Raw genomic sequence first — 21131 nt, 5'->3', positions numbered from 1 at the left:
GGCGTCTGCTCAGGACCAGGAATAGGGGAGGGACGTGGGCAGAAGGAAGCAAGTCAAAAAACAGAGGGAAGGGATTAGCACTCTTTTCTCAGAGAGGTCTGTAACAGTTTTGAGTAGGTTCTGTTCAGGGCATAAGTACTCCACTGCCTAGGGCAGCAGGCTGCATCCCTGAGCGTTATCCCTGCTGGCCTCTCAGCTTGCAGAGCTCAGGTGGTCACCGTAGTATTCACCATCTCATCTTCTCATTGCCTTCACAGAAACCTTGTCTCTCTGACAGGCATGAGCTCTTTGCCCCACGCCTGACCCATCCTTCTCTGTCTTCCTTTTTTACAGCATAGGAAATTTCACCCTTCCCACCCGGCCCTCTCATTCTTGACAGGAAAATACAGATTTGTGCATACACTTCTTGGGAGCCTTGAGACAGGTCTGAGCAAAGGTTCCTGGTACAGCTGCAGAGCAAGCAAGAAAGGTCACGCTGTGGGGGAGAGGAGGGACTTTATGCTATTAAAAAAAGGAATGTGCTTGAAAGGGTTATGGCAGTTTACATGAACATCACAATTTAGAGTCACCTGTACAGGGTTTTTCTTGACAGCATGGCAAAAGTAGTCAGAAGACTGTGAGAACTAACAGGAATTTTTCCTTAATAATGAAAGCTTAATTAGTATGATTTGCATATGTATTATATATTTTTGTACATCCTTGATTGAAGAAGGGTTGTTTTATCTGGAATTTATTTGGATTTTCCAATGTATTTCAATGCCTCACTTAGTTCCTACCGAGGCTGACTTCGGCACAGTTAGTTAGACCAGCATGAAGCTTTTGAAACCCTCTCGTACTTCCATCCTGCTCTCTTACGGGAGTACCTCACACTGAGTAAAAGCTGGGGATCAGATCCTCCCCCGACATAAGTTATCAGCATCATTTTATTTGGAAATGTTTACTGTGTGATTATGTGTATGTGTTTCATTCTTTTGATCTTTTTATGTGTCTATAACCATAGGGCTGGGATTTATACGATGGGACTTCCTCTGTCGTTCTGTGGGATTTTTCGCTCTGCAGGCACTCTGTAGCTTTGAAGGGCTTCAGATCTTGAGTAAAATGAGTTCACTGATGTGTCCCAGGAGAGATTTTTGACTGGTCTGTGGATGTAATTTTATGACAATGGGTTGTATTTTGAGTTTATGTTTATGCACCATATGGTATGTTGTCAAGTTTCATTGTATTTATGAAGATCCCAATAAAATGAAGTAAAAATAAAATTACACGTTCAGGCCCGGTCTGTTTTCAAAAACAGTAACAAAGGCCTGTAGATTTTTCCTTTTAATTTAGACTTGCCCAAGAAGTATAACAATGGTAATAATAACAGTAGGATTGGCCTGGGCCAGAAGTAAAACATGTGAAGTTCCAGAAGTAGTACAAAAACATTGAGGACCATAATCAGATGGCCTGTTTAGAGGTACCTAACTCAGGTATTGCAAGCATTAGGATTTCTAAAATGAAACAAGGGTTGCATAAACTGCTTAAGAACCTGGCTCAGTGGAGCTGCCATCCCTGGAGGCTGGTGGCAGGCACCTACTGTGGGTGGTCTGCAGCGTGCAGAATACAACCTGCACTTTCTTACCAGACTGGTGCTCCTGTGGGGTTTCTGGAAAGGCATTTTGTGACAAAGCTCTGAGCAACTAAAGGTATGGGAAACATAATAAGTGATCTGTGAAAACATAAAAGAATAATCAATTTAATGGGAAGTAAAAAACTGTGCATTACTCACACCCCCATCTTGGTTTTAAAATAGCACAAGAAATTCAAGGAATGAATTAAATAACTCACTTGGAGAATTCTCTTCACTTAAATTTCTTCTTAGTATGTTCACTACTGAGTTGTTTGGTTTCTTTCTGGCAAAATAATGGAGGAAAACTCTTAAAATGTGTCATTAAAGACAGAAATAATTTTCCATTAATATATTCCTAGTGCAGTGGATGTGCTGCTAATAAATATTTACACTTATATATCTATTAGAAATATCAGATGTATTTGTGTATTTACGCACAGAAAAAGTGGAGGAGGGAGTTTAAAAGTGATTGCCTCTTATCTTCCCCACTTTCTCAGTGCAATGTGTCTCCTGCAAATGAATTGCCTCTGCTCAGGCATGTGCCTGCATGGGATCCACTAAAGTCTGTAACATTCTTCATGAGTGCTGGGTCCACACAACAAAAATCCATTGGAAAGACCAGACATAAAAGATGTAAGCATATAATTAATTTTATGAATGCAAATAGTCCACTGACTTTCTGTGAGACTGCTTGCTCAACATGACAAATACACTGAGCGTGTGTATAAACCTTTTCAAGTCTGAGCTTTTTGACTATAAAATTCTTGGCGTTTATGTAAATATGTATTGAGCACAATACATTTTAGTCCCAGTGGAGATCTCTGGATGCCCACATGGTCATCCACACTATTAATATTTTTATCCTTTCTTTGGAAGTGCTGTTCTCTTCAGAATTAGCAAGATAAATGGGTCACTTGTGAGAAATGTTAGAAGTTGGTTCTGGCAGATATTTCTTTTTCCTTTTCATCTTTTCCCAGAATTAGATATTAAATTAGGAATAGTTTAATTACAGTACAAATGTGTGTTGGGGGAGGTCTTTAAAACTGGAGCATGAAGAGTAGCTCACACTTGAAATATGCCTACTTTAATTCATAATATGGGCTAAAAGAGAAATTTGTATTTGCAATGGTGGAAAGTGCATTATTGTGGCTCTTTTGTGTAGAACAATTAGGTAGATCCTTTGTACCATGTATAGACCACCAGTTGCACAGAGTTCAATTGAATCTTCACGGGTACTTATGAAGTCAAAAGCCATATTTGTAACTGTTGAGTGGCAAGAAAAAGGATTTTCAGTGATGTCTGCAAAGTAAGAACAAAGAAATCAACTTAAACAACTGAGCTGGTAATCAAATATTCATCACAAAGCAGGGGCAAGACAGGCATCCACTTTGGGTCAGGGATCTAAACTGCACAAATGCAGCTAAATCTATTACAATAGGATACTCAAGTGTGGGTAATGAACTGGGTTCTGAAACATTTAAATTGTTCTTGAAAAATAAAATATCCTCTGCAGAAATCCCACAAGTTCTGGTCATGCAGTCTTCCCATGCTCAATAATTTTTTTGCATAAGCAAGGAAAACAAGTTTTCCCTCCCTTTAGTGCCTTCAAATCCTTTGCACATTGCCATGCTGAGCCATGAAACATGTTTCTATAATGTATTTCATATGACAAGCGAAGGCTCTTCAAATCCGTCTTAGCAGATGTCCTTAAGAAATGATTTTGGAGGGCTCCAAGCAGCAGCTTGCTATAAGAGAATATTAAAGGTTCAGTTCTGTCTCACTCAGTCATGCCAACAGGTACCTTTCTATATGACTGGTTCCCCTAATGTCCCCACAAGGAACTACCCAGTCTGAGGCAGGCGAACAGACTCTGCTTCAAAGCTTGTGTCATCCATCTGTGGCTAAAACCACCGAGGTCCACTTGAGGCTACAGATCCCACCAAGCTAGCACAGTCAAAGCATACGGCTATCATCCTAACCAACTGCCACGTACTCATCCACCACACTCAGCTGGTGAAGAAGCCATCTGCATGAATCCTCTGAAAGACTCAATCATCCATGGCCTTAACTGTAGCTCCACCATCACTTGTGCTACCACACAATTCAAACCCTAAATGTACATCAGTGCCTTCTGTACTGCTGAGAAATACCTTGATTGACCAGTAGGCCTTGCAGATCCAGAGGCAAATAGTATACACCTGGGGCTGGTGAAGCTGCAGGAAAGGATCCCTAGAAAGCACAACAGCAAGGCAGGCTAGAAGTTAGCAAAGGTGTTTTTCATTCGTTTTATGCCAGCTGGGAACCTGAGACAGAAAAAAAAATTCATTCTCCTTCAGCCTCAGAGACAGAGGCTTAACCACTCTTGATTAAACATTGGTATTAATAGTAGTACTTTGCATTTAGGCAAGAAAAAAAATGAGACAGGTTTGAGCCTGCTTGCTCACAGTTTTTGAAGGCATGAGACACCAGAAACCCTGGTATTAACATTAAAAAATTGTGTGCCACCTCATCACTAGTGCTTTCTTCCATTCCTACAAAATTATATGATTGTGCCACCATGGTCTAGCATTAAATGGAGAAATTACTGGTACTCAGGGAAGGAACAAGCTTTTACAAGACTTTACATTACTTAATGGCAAGTTTCCTGATAGTTGCTATACCTCAAAATGAGATTGCATTGGGAACAGGAAATGCTCTTAGGGATGTTGCTCCTGGGAGCCACTGAGTTGCACACTATTTTCCAGAAAGGTTGGAAATGGAACTGCATTGCGATGCTGAATGACATTAAAATGACGGAAGCTGTTATCATAGAGAGCCTGAAGCATACATGTCCCTACTCACGGCCTTAATTTCACTGCTTCTACTTACTTTGCTTTCTGCTGATATAATGCACACATACAGAAAAAGCATCCTGATGATCAGATTTCTTTTACTATTGCCTCATTACGGGTATATGGGTACCTCTGCAAGTTTATTTAACCATGTCTTAATACTACCTTGCCTGAAAACTGTTGATCCTTGTTGGCTAAACCTAATTGCAGGAGACATCTGGCACCATTAGTTTTGAATTTGTGGCTTGGGAGTTCACCTACAAACACAATTCTCATTGCCACAGGAATTGGTCCATCATGTTGTATCACCTCTTTTGTCACATGCAGAAAAACATAACTGACTTGTACAGTAAATGGAATTTCTTAAAGTAAAATCTCTAGGTGGAACCTTAGCCACTAGCCTGCCTCTGCTTTCCCGTCCTGCTGCATGGCAGAGGCTGTGCTAGGTTCCCTCGAGTCACGTTGAGGGGTGTTGGGAGGCCCTTCTCCATGTTTACTCGCCAGCAAAACACGCGTGTCAGTAATGTTCCCCTGACTTGGCTGAGAAAACCTAATTTTGACAACATTCCAAGAGCAAGGTGAAAGTACCTTGTATGAAGAGGATTTCAGTCTCCTTTCCCTGGTGTAAATGTGTATTGGTCAGTGGGAGCTAAGGATTCAGGGGACAGATATAGGCAAGCACTGCACGCACAGTTCTTGGTCTCCTTTGGCTGTGGATATCCAGCAAGCTGAGCCTTGTCCCTGCCCCTCGCAAACAGCTGCCAGCTTCTTCATGAAGTGACAGACACACAGAGATTATTGGGGTCCTTCTGGACTTGTACTGCTTAGAAAAGTCCACAGACTTTGGCTTTGCAGACAATAAGCACATTACATAGCCAATGTCTAAACAACCAGTGGTTCTGTACATTGCTCTGCTTAGAAGAGATTTACCATGTTCTGTGCTTACAGTTTGCCCTTTCTCTGTTGTATCTATTGAGCCTTAGGTTGTAAACTTTTCAAGGTAAAGGGCCTATTAGTTGTTTGCTACACTTCACAAGTGTATAGACTAGCAGCACTGTGCAGTCATATTGCTTCTGGGCTTTATACTTGGAAACATTAATTTGTGTAGAAATTAGTCTAACATAAACAGTTTTTTTGTCTTTACTTCCCCTGTGGACATCTATTCCAGACTTAAGCTGCCTTTTTCAGATTTCAACCAACTTTTGGACTAAATTCTGAATTACTGATTCAGTAGATTTCTGAGTGCACCGAGGCCTCTATTTACACCAGCTTGGATGCTGGGGATTTTTCAATCACTCCCTTCTTCTCTGTTGAAAACATTGCACTGTCTCAGTCTTCACTTCAAAATATTATCATTCAACTCTTTAAAATATTTTTTTAGAATTTTGAAATCTTTGAAGCATTTCAGTTAGAAATATTTGACAGACATCTCCCGCTACATTTTATTTCCACAGAATGAAACAATTAATTAAGCCTAAAGACTTAAGTCTAGAACAGCAGTGAAATGAAGTGTGAACTACTTGCTTAAGCCTCAGAGCCCCATATGCCTTTCCTAATGAGTCCATTTGTCCTGAAAAGAGAAAAAAAAGAGTTCTTGAAAAGAACAGCAAAAATACTAGGCCTACAGAGGATTTATGGAGTCTTTTGACAGAGTAACTTGAGTGCCACACCACATTATTAAACGCAGCAAAATGGTGAAGATTTGATGCAATCCATAGTCTGGAGTGAGGTCACCAAGTAAACTGACTTCATGACAACAAAAGATCCTAAACTGATGAGAAAAGTGTCCTCTGATAGAGGTCAGCATTCCTCTGCCTAAACAGGTCTTTCAGGCTTGGGGAGGAAAACATGTGTTAGCTTGACTTGCTTGGACGTGTCACACAATAGCATGTGACCATCAGCACTGTGAAACCTTTTGTGGGTTATAAAATGATTAACTGACCATTCAAATTCTAGAAATGTTGCATTTGTAGCAGCAATCAGCTCCTCAGAGAGGAGGCAGCAGAGTGTGAAACCTGAATTCAAGCAACAGGGAGGTTGAAAGAATAACTAAAATTTAAAGTAGCTTGGAGCTTCTAGAAATTATATTCAAGGTTTGAAATATAGCAATACTATCTGTATTTATGTAGACGTGTGTGTGCGTGTGTAATGACAATGACATAGTTTCCAAACAGAAAGAGAAAAATGGCTGCCAAAAAGTGTTCACCAGCTATTATACTTTTCCAGAGTGAACTGTTTTTAAATATTCTCTAAGGACTTCTGGTCATAAATATTTCTAAAGAGTATGCACTTAACTCATGCCAATCAATACCATAGAGCAACACTACAGCTTAAGTTCGCAAAGTAGAGAACTCTTACTTATTGACTAAACCCTGACGATTCTTATATCTAAGGCTCCAGCTTTGCAGCTTATATGGTAATAGTTTCCCTAGTTTCAGAACATGTGCATCCTGTCATTATGTTTTATATAGAAGGTTAAATATTTTATAGAGTATTTGTCTATTGAGGAAACTCTTTTACCTTGGGGAAAAAAGACATCCTGCTATGAATTTCCTTTAACTTTACAGGAGACTGCCATTCTCAGAACCAGGATCTCTCTTGGACATTTCGAAGGACTGCACTGCTCTTGACTGTAACACCAGGACCTACTACTTTCTTCTCAAGGGATCTAAGATACTGCATTTTGACTTTTAGGTCAGCCCTAGTACACGGATGTGGACTTCGGGTAGAATGAGCAATGTAAAGAACTTGCTTGGACTTGGCATCTCCTTGTATTTTTGGGGACTGATGGACCTTACTACAACTGTGCTGTCAGGAAGTGCCAGACCCCTGACTGAGGGGCAAGAAGACAACCTGTCGGACAAGCTGCATCAGCGCATGAAGCGGAGCTGGGTGTGGAACCAGTTCTTCGTTCTGGAGGAGTACACGGGAACTGACCCTCTCTACGTCGGGAAGGTAAGACCACCACCAGGAGGGTATCTGACAGAGTGTCTGCATCTCTGTATCTGCAGACTGTGATGAAACAAGGGAAGTTTCCCTAAGTGTCTTTAGCATCTTTCTGGCAGTGAATTTATCCACATTAATTTTACTTCTGCTCCCAAGAGCTTTTTACCAGTGTACCCTTCAGTTGGGAAGAATTTCTGTTTCAAGGGGCTGCCAAAATATTTGCCTGTTTCAAAGAGATGTGCTGCAGCCATCATCATCTGTAATTGAGGCAGTGTTAAAAGAATTTGCAGTGGTCTTTCCTGGGAATCCTACAATGTCAAGGCAAAGCATGGTTATATTGACGAGGATACGGAAAGAAAGGAAGGGGTTGTGATCATGCTTCTGTCTGTGATCAAGTCAGATGGAAGCTGAAATTCACAATCAAATTAAATAGTCAGTTTCTCTTGAAAACTGACATTTCATTTTTTGTTTTCTGCACATCTCAAGGGTCAGACATCATCTTGCTTACCACAGCTTGACCAGAAGTTAATTCTGTGGACTACAGAGAAGTTGTTCCAGATCTAGAAGGGTAGAGGGACAACTCATTAAATCCAACCATGCAGGGTCCTATTTCTGCACCCCTTATCCCCCAAGAACCTACCCATCAGTACAGATATGTGTAAAATGGATCCCTAATGTCACCCCATCTACCTAGTAGTATTCTTGCATTCACTTTTCTGTAGTTTCTTGAGGAACAAACTGATGGAAATCAGACCAGTGATGTCTGCCCTCACAATCTGCCTCACTATAACCATCCTCTCTTTTCTGTTTTCTGACTGTTTTCAGAGACTTTGAATTGTTTAAAGTATTGACCCTGCTATTCACAGGCTTATGGGCAGCACCACATTTTCTTCTAATCTACACCAAAGTGACAAATCTGGAAAAAGTGGGGAGGGGAAGAGTCAGTGTGCTTAAGTGTTTCAACAATATGATTAAGTCTTTACATGCCTAGAAGATCAGATATTGCTATGATGAGGGTAGACTACTTATAGGTAGATATGACAAATTAAGAGCTAAGAAAGATATCAGAAAACAATTCCTTCAGATTTCATTGCTTATTTTTATGTGATCAAAGCTTGCTCTTTCCTTCCAAGCTATCCATCTGAAGGGGAAAAAAAAAAAAAGCATATCCAGACGCCCATTTTGGACTTGTAGTTATCATTCTGAAACACCAAAGAGCTAAACTGTACCCTCAGTCACACCAGTATAAATCAAAATGAATCCACGGGCTTCAAAAGACCTCCTGATTTATCCCTGTGTGACTGACAGCAAGATGTGCTCTCCTTCCTCCTACAGCAATGGCATTGCTAGTGATTGCTGCCAAATGAGACCTCATTAGTCTTCATTCATCTCTGCACCTAGCTTTTCAGCTCTTGATATCTCTATTGATTAAAGAAATTAGTATTTGTTTTCATGCAATTCCCAGCTTTGGAACAAGGGCCAGACATATTATTTCACATACTCCATTTCATCTGAAATGACTCCAGGCTTGCACTGTGAGCTGAATTTTAGTTAAAACCAGTACTGTAAGAAGCCGCCTCATCTTTGCTTTAGACTCGATTGTGTCATTAGGAGCACAAAAGTTGGCATGGTCAGCAATGCTCTTGAGCTTGCTGCCACTCAGCTCCACTGAACAGGGGAAGGCAGAGACAACTCTTCATGGTCTGTGTCCACCACACAAAGGCCCAAGTTGCCATGAATGAGCTCTCCCCCAGGGCTGTCTATGCCACGGCTGTGTTAGCATAGGGATGCACCAGAGCTAATTAGCTCCCACAGTTAACAGGGCCAATTTAGCCCTACGCGCTGCTGACCTGAGATGGCTGGATCTGTCTGAAGGCCTCCATGTAGGCCAGGCACCAGGGAACTCTGCTGCCAAAATGGGCCTCTGGGGATCAAACGTTTAATCTTCTCCCATCCCTGAACTGGGTGCAGTATATCCAACCAAGCAGTGGGATGAATGCAGTGGGGCCTGCCGTGAGGGAAAGGCTTCCCCTCCTTTCATACAGCCAAAGGCACAGACTCTCAGAATAAGCTGCAGCCCACCACGATTCATCACCCAGCCTGTGTTTGTGCTGCTTGTGTCTTAGAGATCCTTAGGAAAGGGGTCAGCAGGGAATAGGCTGTGTGCTGAATTAATCGATCTGGCAGGACAGAAATTTTTCAACCCAGGTCACCCCAGGCTGACTCAGAAATAGCTCTGGAAAGTCTTGCACAGAGCAGAGGTGTAGAAGGACTCCCAGACTACTGCTTGCTGCTAGCGCCAGGCCTCCAAAACAGCCCTGGGCCTCACAGCTGGCCAGGCAGAGCTTCTTCTAAGTGATACCACCCACGGCACTCTGAAACATCCTGCTAGTCTGGACTTGCTTTTATCCATCTGCTATCCCCAAGCCCTTGATAGAAGGAGTAAGACTGAACAGATTCAGGTGAATTTACTCTTTACTTTAGAGGCTTCCTGTAGGAGAGGGACTCTTGTGATGCTCTTGTGCAGCTGTTTCTGGCTAGCTATGTGCGACTGGAGCAACCTAAAAAGTACCTTGACCTGAATCATTGGTCCAGGCTTGCCTAACATGATTGTCAAGGCTGCTATGAAAAATGTACTTTCCTATGTAAATGTAAGGCAAGGCACAAAATATTTTCTGGACACGGCAATGAAAAGAAACTTCCTGAGGTGAAGACAGTACATTTTTTGCTTTTCTCCAGTACTCATTATGCTAATTTAAAGTATTTTAGCTTCAGAGGGTTCACGGTCCTGTCACAGATAAATACAAGGCTTCAGCTTTCCCAGAGGTAGTCATTATTGGCGAATAGGATGGACCAAAGCCCCCACATTTGCTACAGCAGGTATTTTCCACATTCAGCCAGCAGCCTGAACTGTGTCAGTAATTGAACTGGGGACAGACTTCACCATTTGCCATACTGGAGACTCCCTAATCCTGTTTCAAAGGAAAGAGGTGTTTGAAACACAGCAGCTGAATGAATGAATAAAATGCATCCTTTCAACAGACTAGCACTGCAGATCAACCAAACTCACTCATGCATCCTCACAAAAATCCTCTGCAGGTGCTAACCTCCCTGGAGGTAGAGAAGGGAGAGCACATCGAGGATGAAGTCACAGCCGGGTTAGCAGAGCCACAAGAGCCCCTGATCTGCCCTCGGCAGCACCATTCTCTTCCATGTGTCCTTTGCAGGGAAATGTGCCATTCAGATGCAGATGTAGCCTCCTTAATCTTTTGTACTATCATCACCAAAAGGAGCAACCCAGACTGACAGTTAACAATTTCTCAGGAGCTTTCAGCTTTATTCCTCGCATAGTCCATTCTGTAATATGGAGGAGAAAGTACAAATGAATTCCTCCTACTTCTATGTCAGCCACATGGCAGCACAATTTATTGCACCACCCATAAAGGAGAGCCAGCTGAAAACTGGATCACCTTTCCAACACAGCGACTTCTACATACACCCCAAACTGCAGGATCCTGGTACTGGGTTTGTCATTGCCATGGTGTGAGCTTTAGTCCCTTCAGACACCAAATTCTTTCAGATTTAATGCTGTCTCAAAATATTATGTCTTTTATGCTCCTTTTTTGCTTCTCTAGAGTTATATGAGGAGCGGCAGAAGTGCTGCTAGCATTCCTTACTGTCTAGTCTTGGTTGAGAACCAGTGCTTTTAACAAATCACACTTAGACAGAGATCCTCTTGTACTCCCCAGTTCTTATTAGTGTGCCATGTTCATTCCCTGTTTGCTCACTATACAATTGTATTCATTTTAAATAGGGCTTCAGACAGAAGGTGTAATTTAACCCATGAGTTTGATTCAGTATCTTCTTCTAACTCTTTTGAATTTTCCAGAACACCTTCTTCTATTTTAAAAAATGCTTTCTTCTTTCTTTTTTCTTTTTCTTTTTCCTTTTCTCTTCCTTTTCCTTTTCTCTTTTTCTTTTTCCTTTTCTTTTTTCATTTTCCCTTTCTCTTTCATTTTTTTTGCCTTTTTCTCTTTCTTTTCTGTTTTTTTTCTTTGCCTTTTCTTTGACTTTGAGTTTGACTTCTTTCTTTTTCTTTCCTTTTTCCTATTTGATGAGGACTTCTTGATGTTCCAAAACACATTTTCTTCCATCAGGCCCAGCTCTAATTCCCTGATCAAGTCTAACATCTGTATCTGTCTCAGCAGTTGCATTCTCTCACTGATGCACTAAAAAAAATGCTCAAGATGAAGCTTAGTGGTTCTGAACCAATTCGAAAAGCTCTAATAGTGTCCTCCTTCTGGAAGCATCCTGTTTACTAGTTCCTACAGTGACAAGCTCTGAGTTATGGGTGTTTAGAGTGAATAATGACAACCACTGTCTTCTTTTAAAGTAATCACAAGATGGTGTTTCCTGAAGATACACCAGTTTGCAGTCCTGGCACCTGCATGTGAATGAATACGCATGGCAGTCATCTACATTTAGCTGTTTGCCACTGCCAAATTTTTCTGGGCTTGTTCCTCCATTTAGCTGATACATCATCTGAGAACTGCCAGCATTCCTCCCGAGCACCAATGTTTCTCAAGTGCAGTAGCCACTGCAGTGGCAAAGCGATTAAATGAAATATCAATGACCTGACAAGGCCGTTGTCACGACCTGCACCTTTAGAAGCAGCACTACTACAGTAGATGAGTACCTGGCCTTAACATTCAGTGTCCCAGCAGTCATTTAGAGTCTACGGGCCACCCATGTACAGACTTGTCTGTGGCGTGGGGCGTGCCATGGAAAACAATATAGATCCCATCTCAGCCAAAATCAGTCTTACCCAAAAATCAGTAGCAGACACGAGTTTTGTGTTGGTCATGTGGTGCACTCCAAGACGTGAATAGGGAAACAAACCCCCAGAAAACAAGCATCTTGCAACCAGATTCTTCTCTGAGGGAAATGGTTTTTCAGCTCCCAAGTCAATGGGACCATGTTCCCTAAAACAGCTGAAGAGTTGCTCCACTGGCATTAGAAATGTTTAGGTCAGATAAGACGATTTGTCCACATCCCTATAAAACCTTTTCCTGTGTGATAAATTTTTGTAAAGTTTTCTGTGTTTTTAATTTTCTCAGCAATGAGATTTCTTTTCTTTATAGAGTGAACAGCCTGTAATCAAATGCATCAGGTTTGACTTCCACTTTTCCACATATTATCCATTTCTATTTGTATACGTTCTTTAAAACCTACTGACCCTGTGTTCATATATCCAGTTTATTATTCCAAGATTTTTCTCTCCAATACAAATATTTGCCTATGTTTGGCCCCATCCTCCACAATTATTCCTATGTCCTTTGAGATCACCAGAGTATTAAACACACTTATTTCTGACCATATTCCGTGAGCTGATTAGCTCATACGCATTTAAAAATGTGCTTAACTGAATCCAGCTCATTTTGACCACTTTCTTAATCTATTCTTTATTCATGTCTCAAAATTATAATCAGACTAGAAAATGGTATTCACACCTGAGCCATTCTTGAAAATTCCATTTTGATTGTTGCACCTCAGGTCTGTTGCCTTCCTGCCTTTTGAGACTGAACCAATACCATCTCTGGCCATTGGTCTTTATGCTCTATTTCTCAAAAGCATGGAAGTATGAGCATACTGATAAGGATCTTTGTAGTGTTAGTGAAATTAAGTAGTTTGTTTGTCTTTTGATAGTCCTCCCAGCATATGAGTGGGAACCAGGTGTTTAACAGAATGGTAGTCCCTGGGATGATTTATTTCTGTGTTTTAGATTATAATTAGCACTACATTTACTGTTCTGTTCTGCTGCATTCACAGCTATCTGTGGTGGCTCAGAACTAATAAGCAGTCATGCAATAAATCTGTTTCCTAATTCCCTAGAAAATCTGGGATGCCTCTCATCTCTGTAGCCTGCCATGGACATAAATGTTCCTCACTGCCCTCACTGCTTACCTTACCTACTGTTTGACAGTAATTCTTTCCTGAAGATGTAAGTCTCCAGACAAATTTTTATTGCTCAAATTTTCATGGAAAAAAAACCGAAATATATCTGAATCGTGACAGTTACTGAATAGCTCTTTCATTTGCTTTCCCCTTGATCACAAACAGATTTACCTCCACTGCCCCACCATTATGCTACCCCTGGAATATCTGACTCCTCCTAAGCCAGGGGAGCAAGCACAGCGTGCAGCGTTGCTGTCCTCACCTTATCCCAAGCCTGGCAGTGTCCTTCTCAGTGGCCAGTGCAACCAGGCAAAAACACAATTCTTGTGCTGAGTGAGATTTCAAAAAGGCACAGAGACTGTTCCTGTTTGGATGTCTCTGCCTTTTCTTTTGGCACAGCTGTGGGTGCAGAAATGGGAAGACAGGAGAGGGTTTTTAATTGCAACTCTGTGATGCAGACTTTCCTGACTATTTGCCTCTTTCAGCAAAACAAGTTCACCAAAACCAGCTTGTGAGTCCCCACAGTGCAACCAAAATGCTCAGGACACTCACATGCTCAGTGTCTCAGCCACTGCTTGCCCAGCTCATGGTCTAACTAAATCCTGTCCCTTCCCACAGCTCCACTCTGACATGGACAGAGGAGATGGTTCAATCAAATACATCCTCTCGGGAGAGGGAGCTGGCATTGTGTTTACAATTGATGACACCACAGGGGACATTCATGCCATTCAGCGACTGGACCGGGAAGAAAGGTCGCAGTACACCCTGAGGGCACAGGCTCTGGACAGGCGAACAGGACGCCCGATGGAACCGGAGTCAGAGTTCATCATCAAAATCCAAGACATCAATGACAATGAACCCAAGTTCCTGGATGGACCTTACGTAGCCTCTGTTCCAGAAATGTCACCCGTGGGTAAGAAAGATTTTGTGAAGTCTCTTCCCCCTATAAGCAAATTGGAGGTGGTCTAAAACATAACTTCCCTGACTCCTTGTACTCAGCTTTTGCCCCTTGAGTAGGAATTGCAGGGCAGGAGGGCGTCCCCAGGGGTGCCTGGCTGCCACAGAAGAGGGATGGCAGGCTTTACAGCTGCCCCCCTGAAAGACAACATGCCAAGGGAAGTAGGAGAGCTAAAAAAAGGTGTAATTTGAACATGCTATCCTCAGACAACTTGCAGTAACCTAGTGCCCCTTATTCCCTGCTGTCAGATGGTGAAAACAGTAATGGCCATTAGACATCCATTACCATTCAGAAAATAGCACAATTTTAGGAATCTATTCTAGTTCATACTGAGGGCTGAAATACTGTCCAGGAGTCTTTGAAATCATGGAGAGAGAACAACGATAATTAGCAGCTCTGCTCCTTCTAATCTGTTTAAGTCTGCACTAAACACAGTGCAGTGGATCCCAAGGTTCTGGAACCACTTTTAGAGGGTGAGATCATGTCAAAGACAGTCCTGTTTCTGCAATGCAGACAGAAGACAAACAGCAGCCTTCCTACCTACACAAGTCAGGAGAAACCATTTCCATTTAACAAATCCAATAGTCATATAAAGTACTGCTTTCCTAGACTTTGTCTTTCTTTCGGAGATGCTTATTGCTTTTTGGGTCTGTGACATTATTACAGAGACACTACCACATAAATCACATGTCCTGAAGTTACAGATATGCTTCAACTTCTCATTCTTCAATATTATGTTGACATAAAGCTAGAGACAAGCATCAAATACAAAAGTTCCAGTCAGAAATAATGTTTCTTAATGGTAATGGCTAGCTTGAATTCGGGTTTATTTTCCAGTGTGTACCTAGTAACACTAGATTTGTTTCTAAGACAAAACATCGCGTAGAAGGCTAGATACATTCATAAAGGCATTGTCTGACATTTTAAGGAGTCAAAACTCACATATATTTCAAACAGTTATGCCTTACCTTCTCCTTGTTCTTGATAAATTACATCACCTGCGAGCCATTATTAGCTTCAGAGGAAGCAGACCTTGAAAACCAATTGAAGAAAAGAAATATATATGCATCTGTGTGGGTTCCAAAAGGCACTTCAGCGGGGTATAATCTCTAGGCCGCACAATGTAAACTGCAATCCCACAGAGAGATTATCTCAGAGATACAACCCTTTGTGCTCACTGTGTACAATTTCTGTCCCTTAGTCAACATACAGCATCCATGGGCCCACTGCAGCAATTCATGATTTATGTCAGCATAGCTATATATCTTATTTGAGCTGCTTTAAATAACATTTAAAGTCAAGAAAAGGGGAAAAGTAGCAAGCAATATATAACTACCAGCTATCTGCAAACCATAATGAAGTACTGTTAGGTCAGCAATTCTGTAACTGTGATCCATAGAGTACTTGCTTTTTTATATCTTTTTATAGACACATGATGAATTTATGCCTATTAATTCTTTTAGTGCTAATGAGATACAAGTATGAGCAAGAAACACAAGCACTATGAGAATCAAATGAAGAAGTTCGGTGTGGGAAAGCTCTTGTTAGGCACTTCTATTTATTTTGAACCATGTACTTTTCATGGCAGCTCTTTATCCCACAAGGTCTTACCTGATGGGTTTTTTTGTCAGGCACCTCTGTTATCCAGGTGACAGCGTCAGATGCTGATGACCCAACCTATGGGAACAGCGCGAGAGTAGTGTACAGTATTCTCCAAGGACAACCATATTTCTCTGTGGACTCTCGGACAGGTACGTTGTTTCCTCATGGAATGAGGCAGCATGAAATCGGAAAGAAAAAGTTTAGAAAAGGCAGTGCATCATGACTGTGGCCAGAGAAATGTATTTCTATGGCTTGGAGCCAAGCTAGAGCAGCGCTGTGCGAGAGCTAAAGCAAGGCTGTGGTAATGAGCTCCTGAACGTGCTTTCTGCAGTGATATATTCATCTGAATGACTGTATTCTGCAGCTCGGGAGCTGGATGGGTTTAGTACTGTAAATATTCTTCTTGGCTTCTGTCATTGCAACCTGTCTTCAGCAGGTCTGGTTGGTAACAAGGCTTAATGGAAAAAAACAATTTATGAAACGACCAGAGCTGGAAAGTGCAGGCTAAAGGATGAAGTTATCTGGAGTATTTTTACCTAAGGGTGTTCTTGTTAATAACCTTAAATTTATCTATAGGACACCCACTCTGCTTTGCTTGCTTTCTCTCTCTTTTTTCTGTGTATATCCAAGATTTATATCCAAAAGAGGAATCTGACAGGTTTTGACAGTTTCTAAAGGGCATCTGTAGCGCTAAGGTCAGATACTCATGAGACGATAGTCACTGCTGAGCCCTAGGGGACAAAATAGAAAAAACACTGCATAATCTACTTCTGAAAGTTAGCAGTTTATGGAGTAGGTGCTCTAGCCAAAGACAAACTTGTATGTGGCACATTATTTCCTCAGCTCTTTACAATAGAAATAAACCAGTTATGTTCATTTTGTAATCAAGTTATCACCCCCAGACAAATAAAGGCATAATCATGGATTTGCTAAGTACTGAATGATTTCTAAGAAAGCAAAGCAGCAATATTCAGGGTCAGATCCAGTACAGATTTAACTGCTAGAGTGCAACTTAGACAGAAGATAGGCTCTTAAGTCCAAAATCATGTACTTGATTGGTATTAACATAGAAAAAGGTAATTTTCTCCACTTACTAACTTCCTAGTCACTTAGACCTGCATCTCTTTCCAGATCTGCCTCAGCTTGTGCAAGTGGGAAACAGGGCACCCATTTACGCTAAGTGCAGTTGTGAGCTAGAAACCATTTCTCCATCTCAGGCACAGGACCCTAACCAGCTTCCCCAGTGCAAACCCACCTGCAGGATTCGGTAACCCACAACATGCAATTTTAGCTCTCATGCTCTTCTAAAACAGAGCTAGAGAACAAACAATCACTAGCTCCTTTATATTGATGAGTAGTGATTAAAGCACCCAATAGTGGGCAACACATTTCAATACACTCCTCTGCTAGAAGCATTTGGGCTCCTTATCCATGACCTCATGACACCTCTTGGTTCCAGAAGCATGCTTCTGTTCATGTTCTGTCACTGGCCCCACAGGCATATGAGGGGCACAACTTCAAAGAAAAGCTGAGAGCCTCCTCCTCCCTTTTCCAGAATACTTTTACAGCCTGTCCATGATCATATTCCCCTAGAACGTTAAAAAATCATGGATTTAAATCCCCTCAGGCAGTGTAGGCAAAGGCCCCTGAGTCTCCCATTTCCCAAAAAACCATCTGGCTGTAATGGAAAAGAAAGGACATCACCTCTGCTCTTTACTACTTTTTTTTTTAAGAGAGTGAACTTCACTCAGTTTGGTGAAAGAAATGGTACCAGCATATTTATTTTGGAAGATCTGAGCACCTGAGCCTTTCCCATGGCCCTAAGTAACATTTTAAGATTCATCACCAGCCTCAGCATTACCTCGCTGACCGGTTGTGTGCAGCAGCATCAGTGGCTCCCTGCTCAGCATGGCTGCTTCTCTGGGTCCCATTTGGAGGACCATGAACCTCTTCCTGGCTCTGAGTCTGGATGTCCTGGACTGGCCCTCCTCTAGGGACCACAGGCCCTAAACATAGACATGACAGAGCCTAGCTTTTAAGCACTGATGTCTTTTTTTTTAGATCGAGCCTGTTCTGTATTAGGGACAAGCCAGGAATGGAAATTCCCTACAAAGTACTCATATATGGAGAAAATACTTCCCAAAATGCTAAGCATTTTCATATCTTATTTATATCCATGGGAGTTGCTGCAGCACTTCATGGGAGTCACTCAACTTTGCAGGATGAGCCTCTTAAGGACTCCACGTATCAAGATTAAAATAGTGCACTGTGAATTATTCAGCACCGGTCACTATTTCTTCCCTTCTACATACAGTGATAATTGCCAATGCAATATCTTTTTACTGCTTTTTTATTAAACCCATACATTATCTTTCTGCTAAAAATAAAGACTAAATGCAGATCGCTCAAGTTAACAGTGTCCTGATGTGCAAGTACTGCATGTTGAGCCATGTGACTGGGACGGTGCCTGGGGTTGACACATATTTGACCCCACACAGGAGTGCACCCCAAATGTGTCACAGCCACTGTCTAGCAAGGGCCATCGATCAGTGCCCCAGGAAGTATCTCCTGGCAGTGCATCCTCTGGGCTGCCTCACCAGCTGCTGCTTCTCTCCTGCTCAGGGACCCTCCTGCAGCAGAGCAGGGACTCTTATGCGGGGCAGGTGTGTTGCAAAGGGCAAGGAGATGGTCGCACTGGCAGGACTGGAGGTTTGGCAGCTCTGAAAGCCGCTGTCCTGGCAGACAGAGCTGGGGAAGGGCAGGGTTCAGTGGGGGCAGCCGGGTGAAAAGGAAAGGAGCGCCATCACCGACAGATCTGACATCCCAGGAAAAAAGAAAGAGGAGCATCCAAACCCTGAGGCAGACACCCGGCGAGCTTGGAGGAGGCGAGGCCAGTGCCGCAGGCAGAGGCCAGGGACCGTGGGTGCACCCGCATCGGCATCGGTACCGGCACTGGTACCGGCATCGGCAGCGCTGCCCGGACCGGCTCCTCGCCGCCTCCATACAAGAAGTGCTGCTGCCACCTCACGGCCTCTCGCAGTAGTGTTGGCTCGACCGAAAGGGACGGCTCTGCAGGGAGATCAGGAGGAGAGTGACCACCCCCTGCCTCCCCGGTGCGGGAGCAACCTGCCCCAAGCAGCCATTATCTCCCCAGATTCTGTTCTGGTAGCCCCCGGTGTGGGTCCTGAAGGACCTGAGCAAAAGCCTGTGGGCTCTGATTGCCTCTGGGACTGCGTGTCATGGGATTATCTGGAAAACTCTCCCTGATGTCTCTTTTAACCTATCACATCCACCTTTTGTGTGGACATAGTCGTACAGGGCTAGGCCTTAATTCAGCATAGCGCACACTGTTCCTTAAATGCTTTTCCAGCTCCTTTGGAAAGCAACATGTTAATTTTGAACAGACAGCCTTGCCCCCCAGCTGATGCATTTTAACTGGGCTTCTTTAAAATTCACACCTTCTGTTAACCTAGATTTAATTTGTGTGACTTTTACTTGGCCAGGAGTGGTGTTACTGAATGCAGTCTCAATCTTGACATAGGGAGCACAATTCAGGAGCAAGACCACCCCCAAGCTGTTTGTGTACTCTTTAACTGCCATTTCTTTTGTTCCCAAAACCCCTTTCCCTTCCCAATCTCACAGGCTTAATTAGGACAGCTCTAATGAACATGGACAGAGAAGCAAAAGAGTATTACGAAGTGATTATCCAGGCCAAGGATATGGGTGGACAGCTGGGAGGATTAGCTGGAACAACCACAGTCAACATCTCCCTCTCTGATGTCAATGACAATCCACCCAGATTTCCACAGAGTGAGTACCCACGGCGTCAGGGCGGGCAAAAAGGGGTGGCTGAGTTACACAGCTGCTGTTTGCTCTCATTACAGCCATTTTCAAATGCAGGATAGTGACAATTAGAGGTGGGCAGAATTTCATGTCAAAGAAGGAACTTCCCTTTCAGAAAATGTCAAAAGGGAGCATTCACCAGCTTGTCTTTCGGAAGACGTTTCTGACCTCCAGAATCATCTAAAACAACTGTGTGTTTTTTTAAGGGTGGGAAATTAATTTACAGAAAAAGGAAAGAAGGAGATCTTTTGTGTTCCTGGACATGGCCATTGGCTTTGGCTGCTAATTGCTGCCCTGATTCTCTTTTCATCCCATCTCCAAAAGGATGTCTGTCAAATCAGGTTCATGTGGCGGTGCTGGAAGTGGAGAGATAATTCATTCAGCGCTCAGCCAGGCCGCTGCAGGGGAGCGTCTGGTGGCTGCGCCACCTGCGTGGAGTGCATTGCCACGCAGGCTGCTCTCCAGGAAAGGTTCATCTAAACCAACACGCAGTTAAATCCCGAGATATAGCTAACAGCCACAGTTAAGGGAATGCAAGAATAGGCAACTCCTCTCCTATCAGAAACATTGCGTTGTATTTACAGAAGTGAATCCCAAAGCAAGATTTGCAGTGTTTCGCTCTTTCTTTTAAAAATTCTTTTAGAGCAAATTTACCTACATAATTCAGTATTACTGTTAAAAATTTGAACGAAACTTTTCAGGTTTGATTGAACTGAATCTTCCAGAGGATCTACTTTTTTCTTTTTTTTTTAAAGAAAGCTGATTCTTTTAGTGGTGTAGATCAGTCAAGCCATTTTGGTTTTGCCATTTTTCTCATCTAGCTGAGAAATGAAAACTCCTGCACTTCTTTTTGTTGCTGTTCTTCTTCTCCATCTGTTTCTGCATGTTGCAGGGGTAAATCAAAGCACTCCACCGAGATCAGCAAGAAGCATCAACTTCTACTTTTCTTCTGTCAGAGCAACTTCTTGAACTCACCATTGCCAACGCTGTTTTGAAAGTGGCATGGATTGTAACTGTTTGATATCAAACTCTTATTAAGAAAAATTAGAATAGATTAAAACCCACCCTTGCTGTTATTCTGCCTTATAAACCTCAATAATTGGTGGAATTAAGAGGAAGGTGCAGTAAGGAAGGTTTGAACATAAAATATGATGGCAGAGAAGTATTTTAGATACAATATTTATATTTCTAAAACACGCTTTTAAAATAGCAGCTCTCTCTTTCTCCAGGCTTGCTGCTAAGCAAATTAGTGATGCATCAGATGTGCTCAAGACAGGGCTTGTAGGGAGAGGCAGTATATTTTAATAGAGTAACTGGTGAAGTTGAAAGAAACAGGCAAGCTTCTGAGATCTCAAAGCCTTGTTCAGGGTGGAACAGAACTTTATAC

At 42.4% G+C, this 21131-nt stretch overlaps 1 protein-coding gene across 1 annotated transcript in view; it reads left to right on the top strand.

The window, feature by feature from the left end:
- Positions 1-21131, top strand: part of CDH20 (cadherin 20, type 2) — a 53825-nt gene that overhangs the window by 9584 nt on the left and 23110 nt on the right. The window contains exons 2-5 of the mRNA XM_010184447.1: positions 7008-7395; positions 13960-14254; positions 15931-16050; positions 19544-19711. Of these exons, the coding sequence (XP_010182749.1) occupies positions 7153-7395; positions 13960-14254; positions 15931-16050; positions 19544-19711 (826 nt within the window). The 5' untranslated portion in view covers positions 7008-7152. The remainder of the gene's footprint in view (positions 1-7007; positions 7396-13959; positions 14255-15930; positions 16051-19543; positions 19712-21131) is intronic.

Source organism: Mesitornis unicolor, unplaced genomic scaffold (assembly GCF_000695765.1).
Source record: "Mesitornis unicolor isolate BGI_N332 unplaced genomic scaffold, ASM69576v1 scaffold870, whole genome shotgun sequence".
Lineage (NCBI taxonomy): Eukaryota > Metazoa > Chordata > Aves > Mesitornithiformes > Mesitornithidae > Mesitornis > Mesitornis unicolor.
This window is presented reverse-complemented; position numbering and strand designations above follow the sequence as displayed.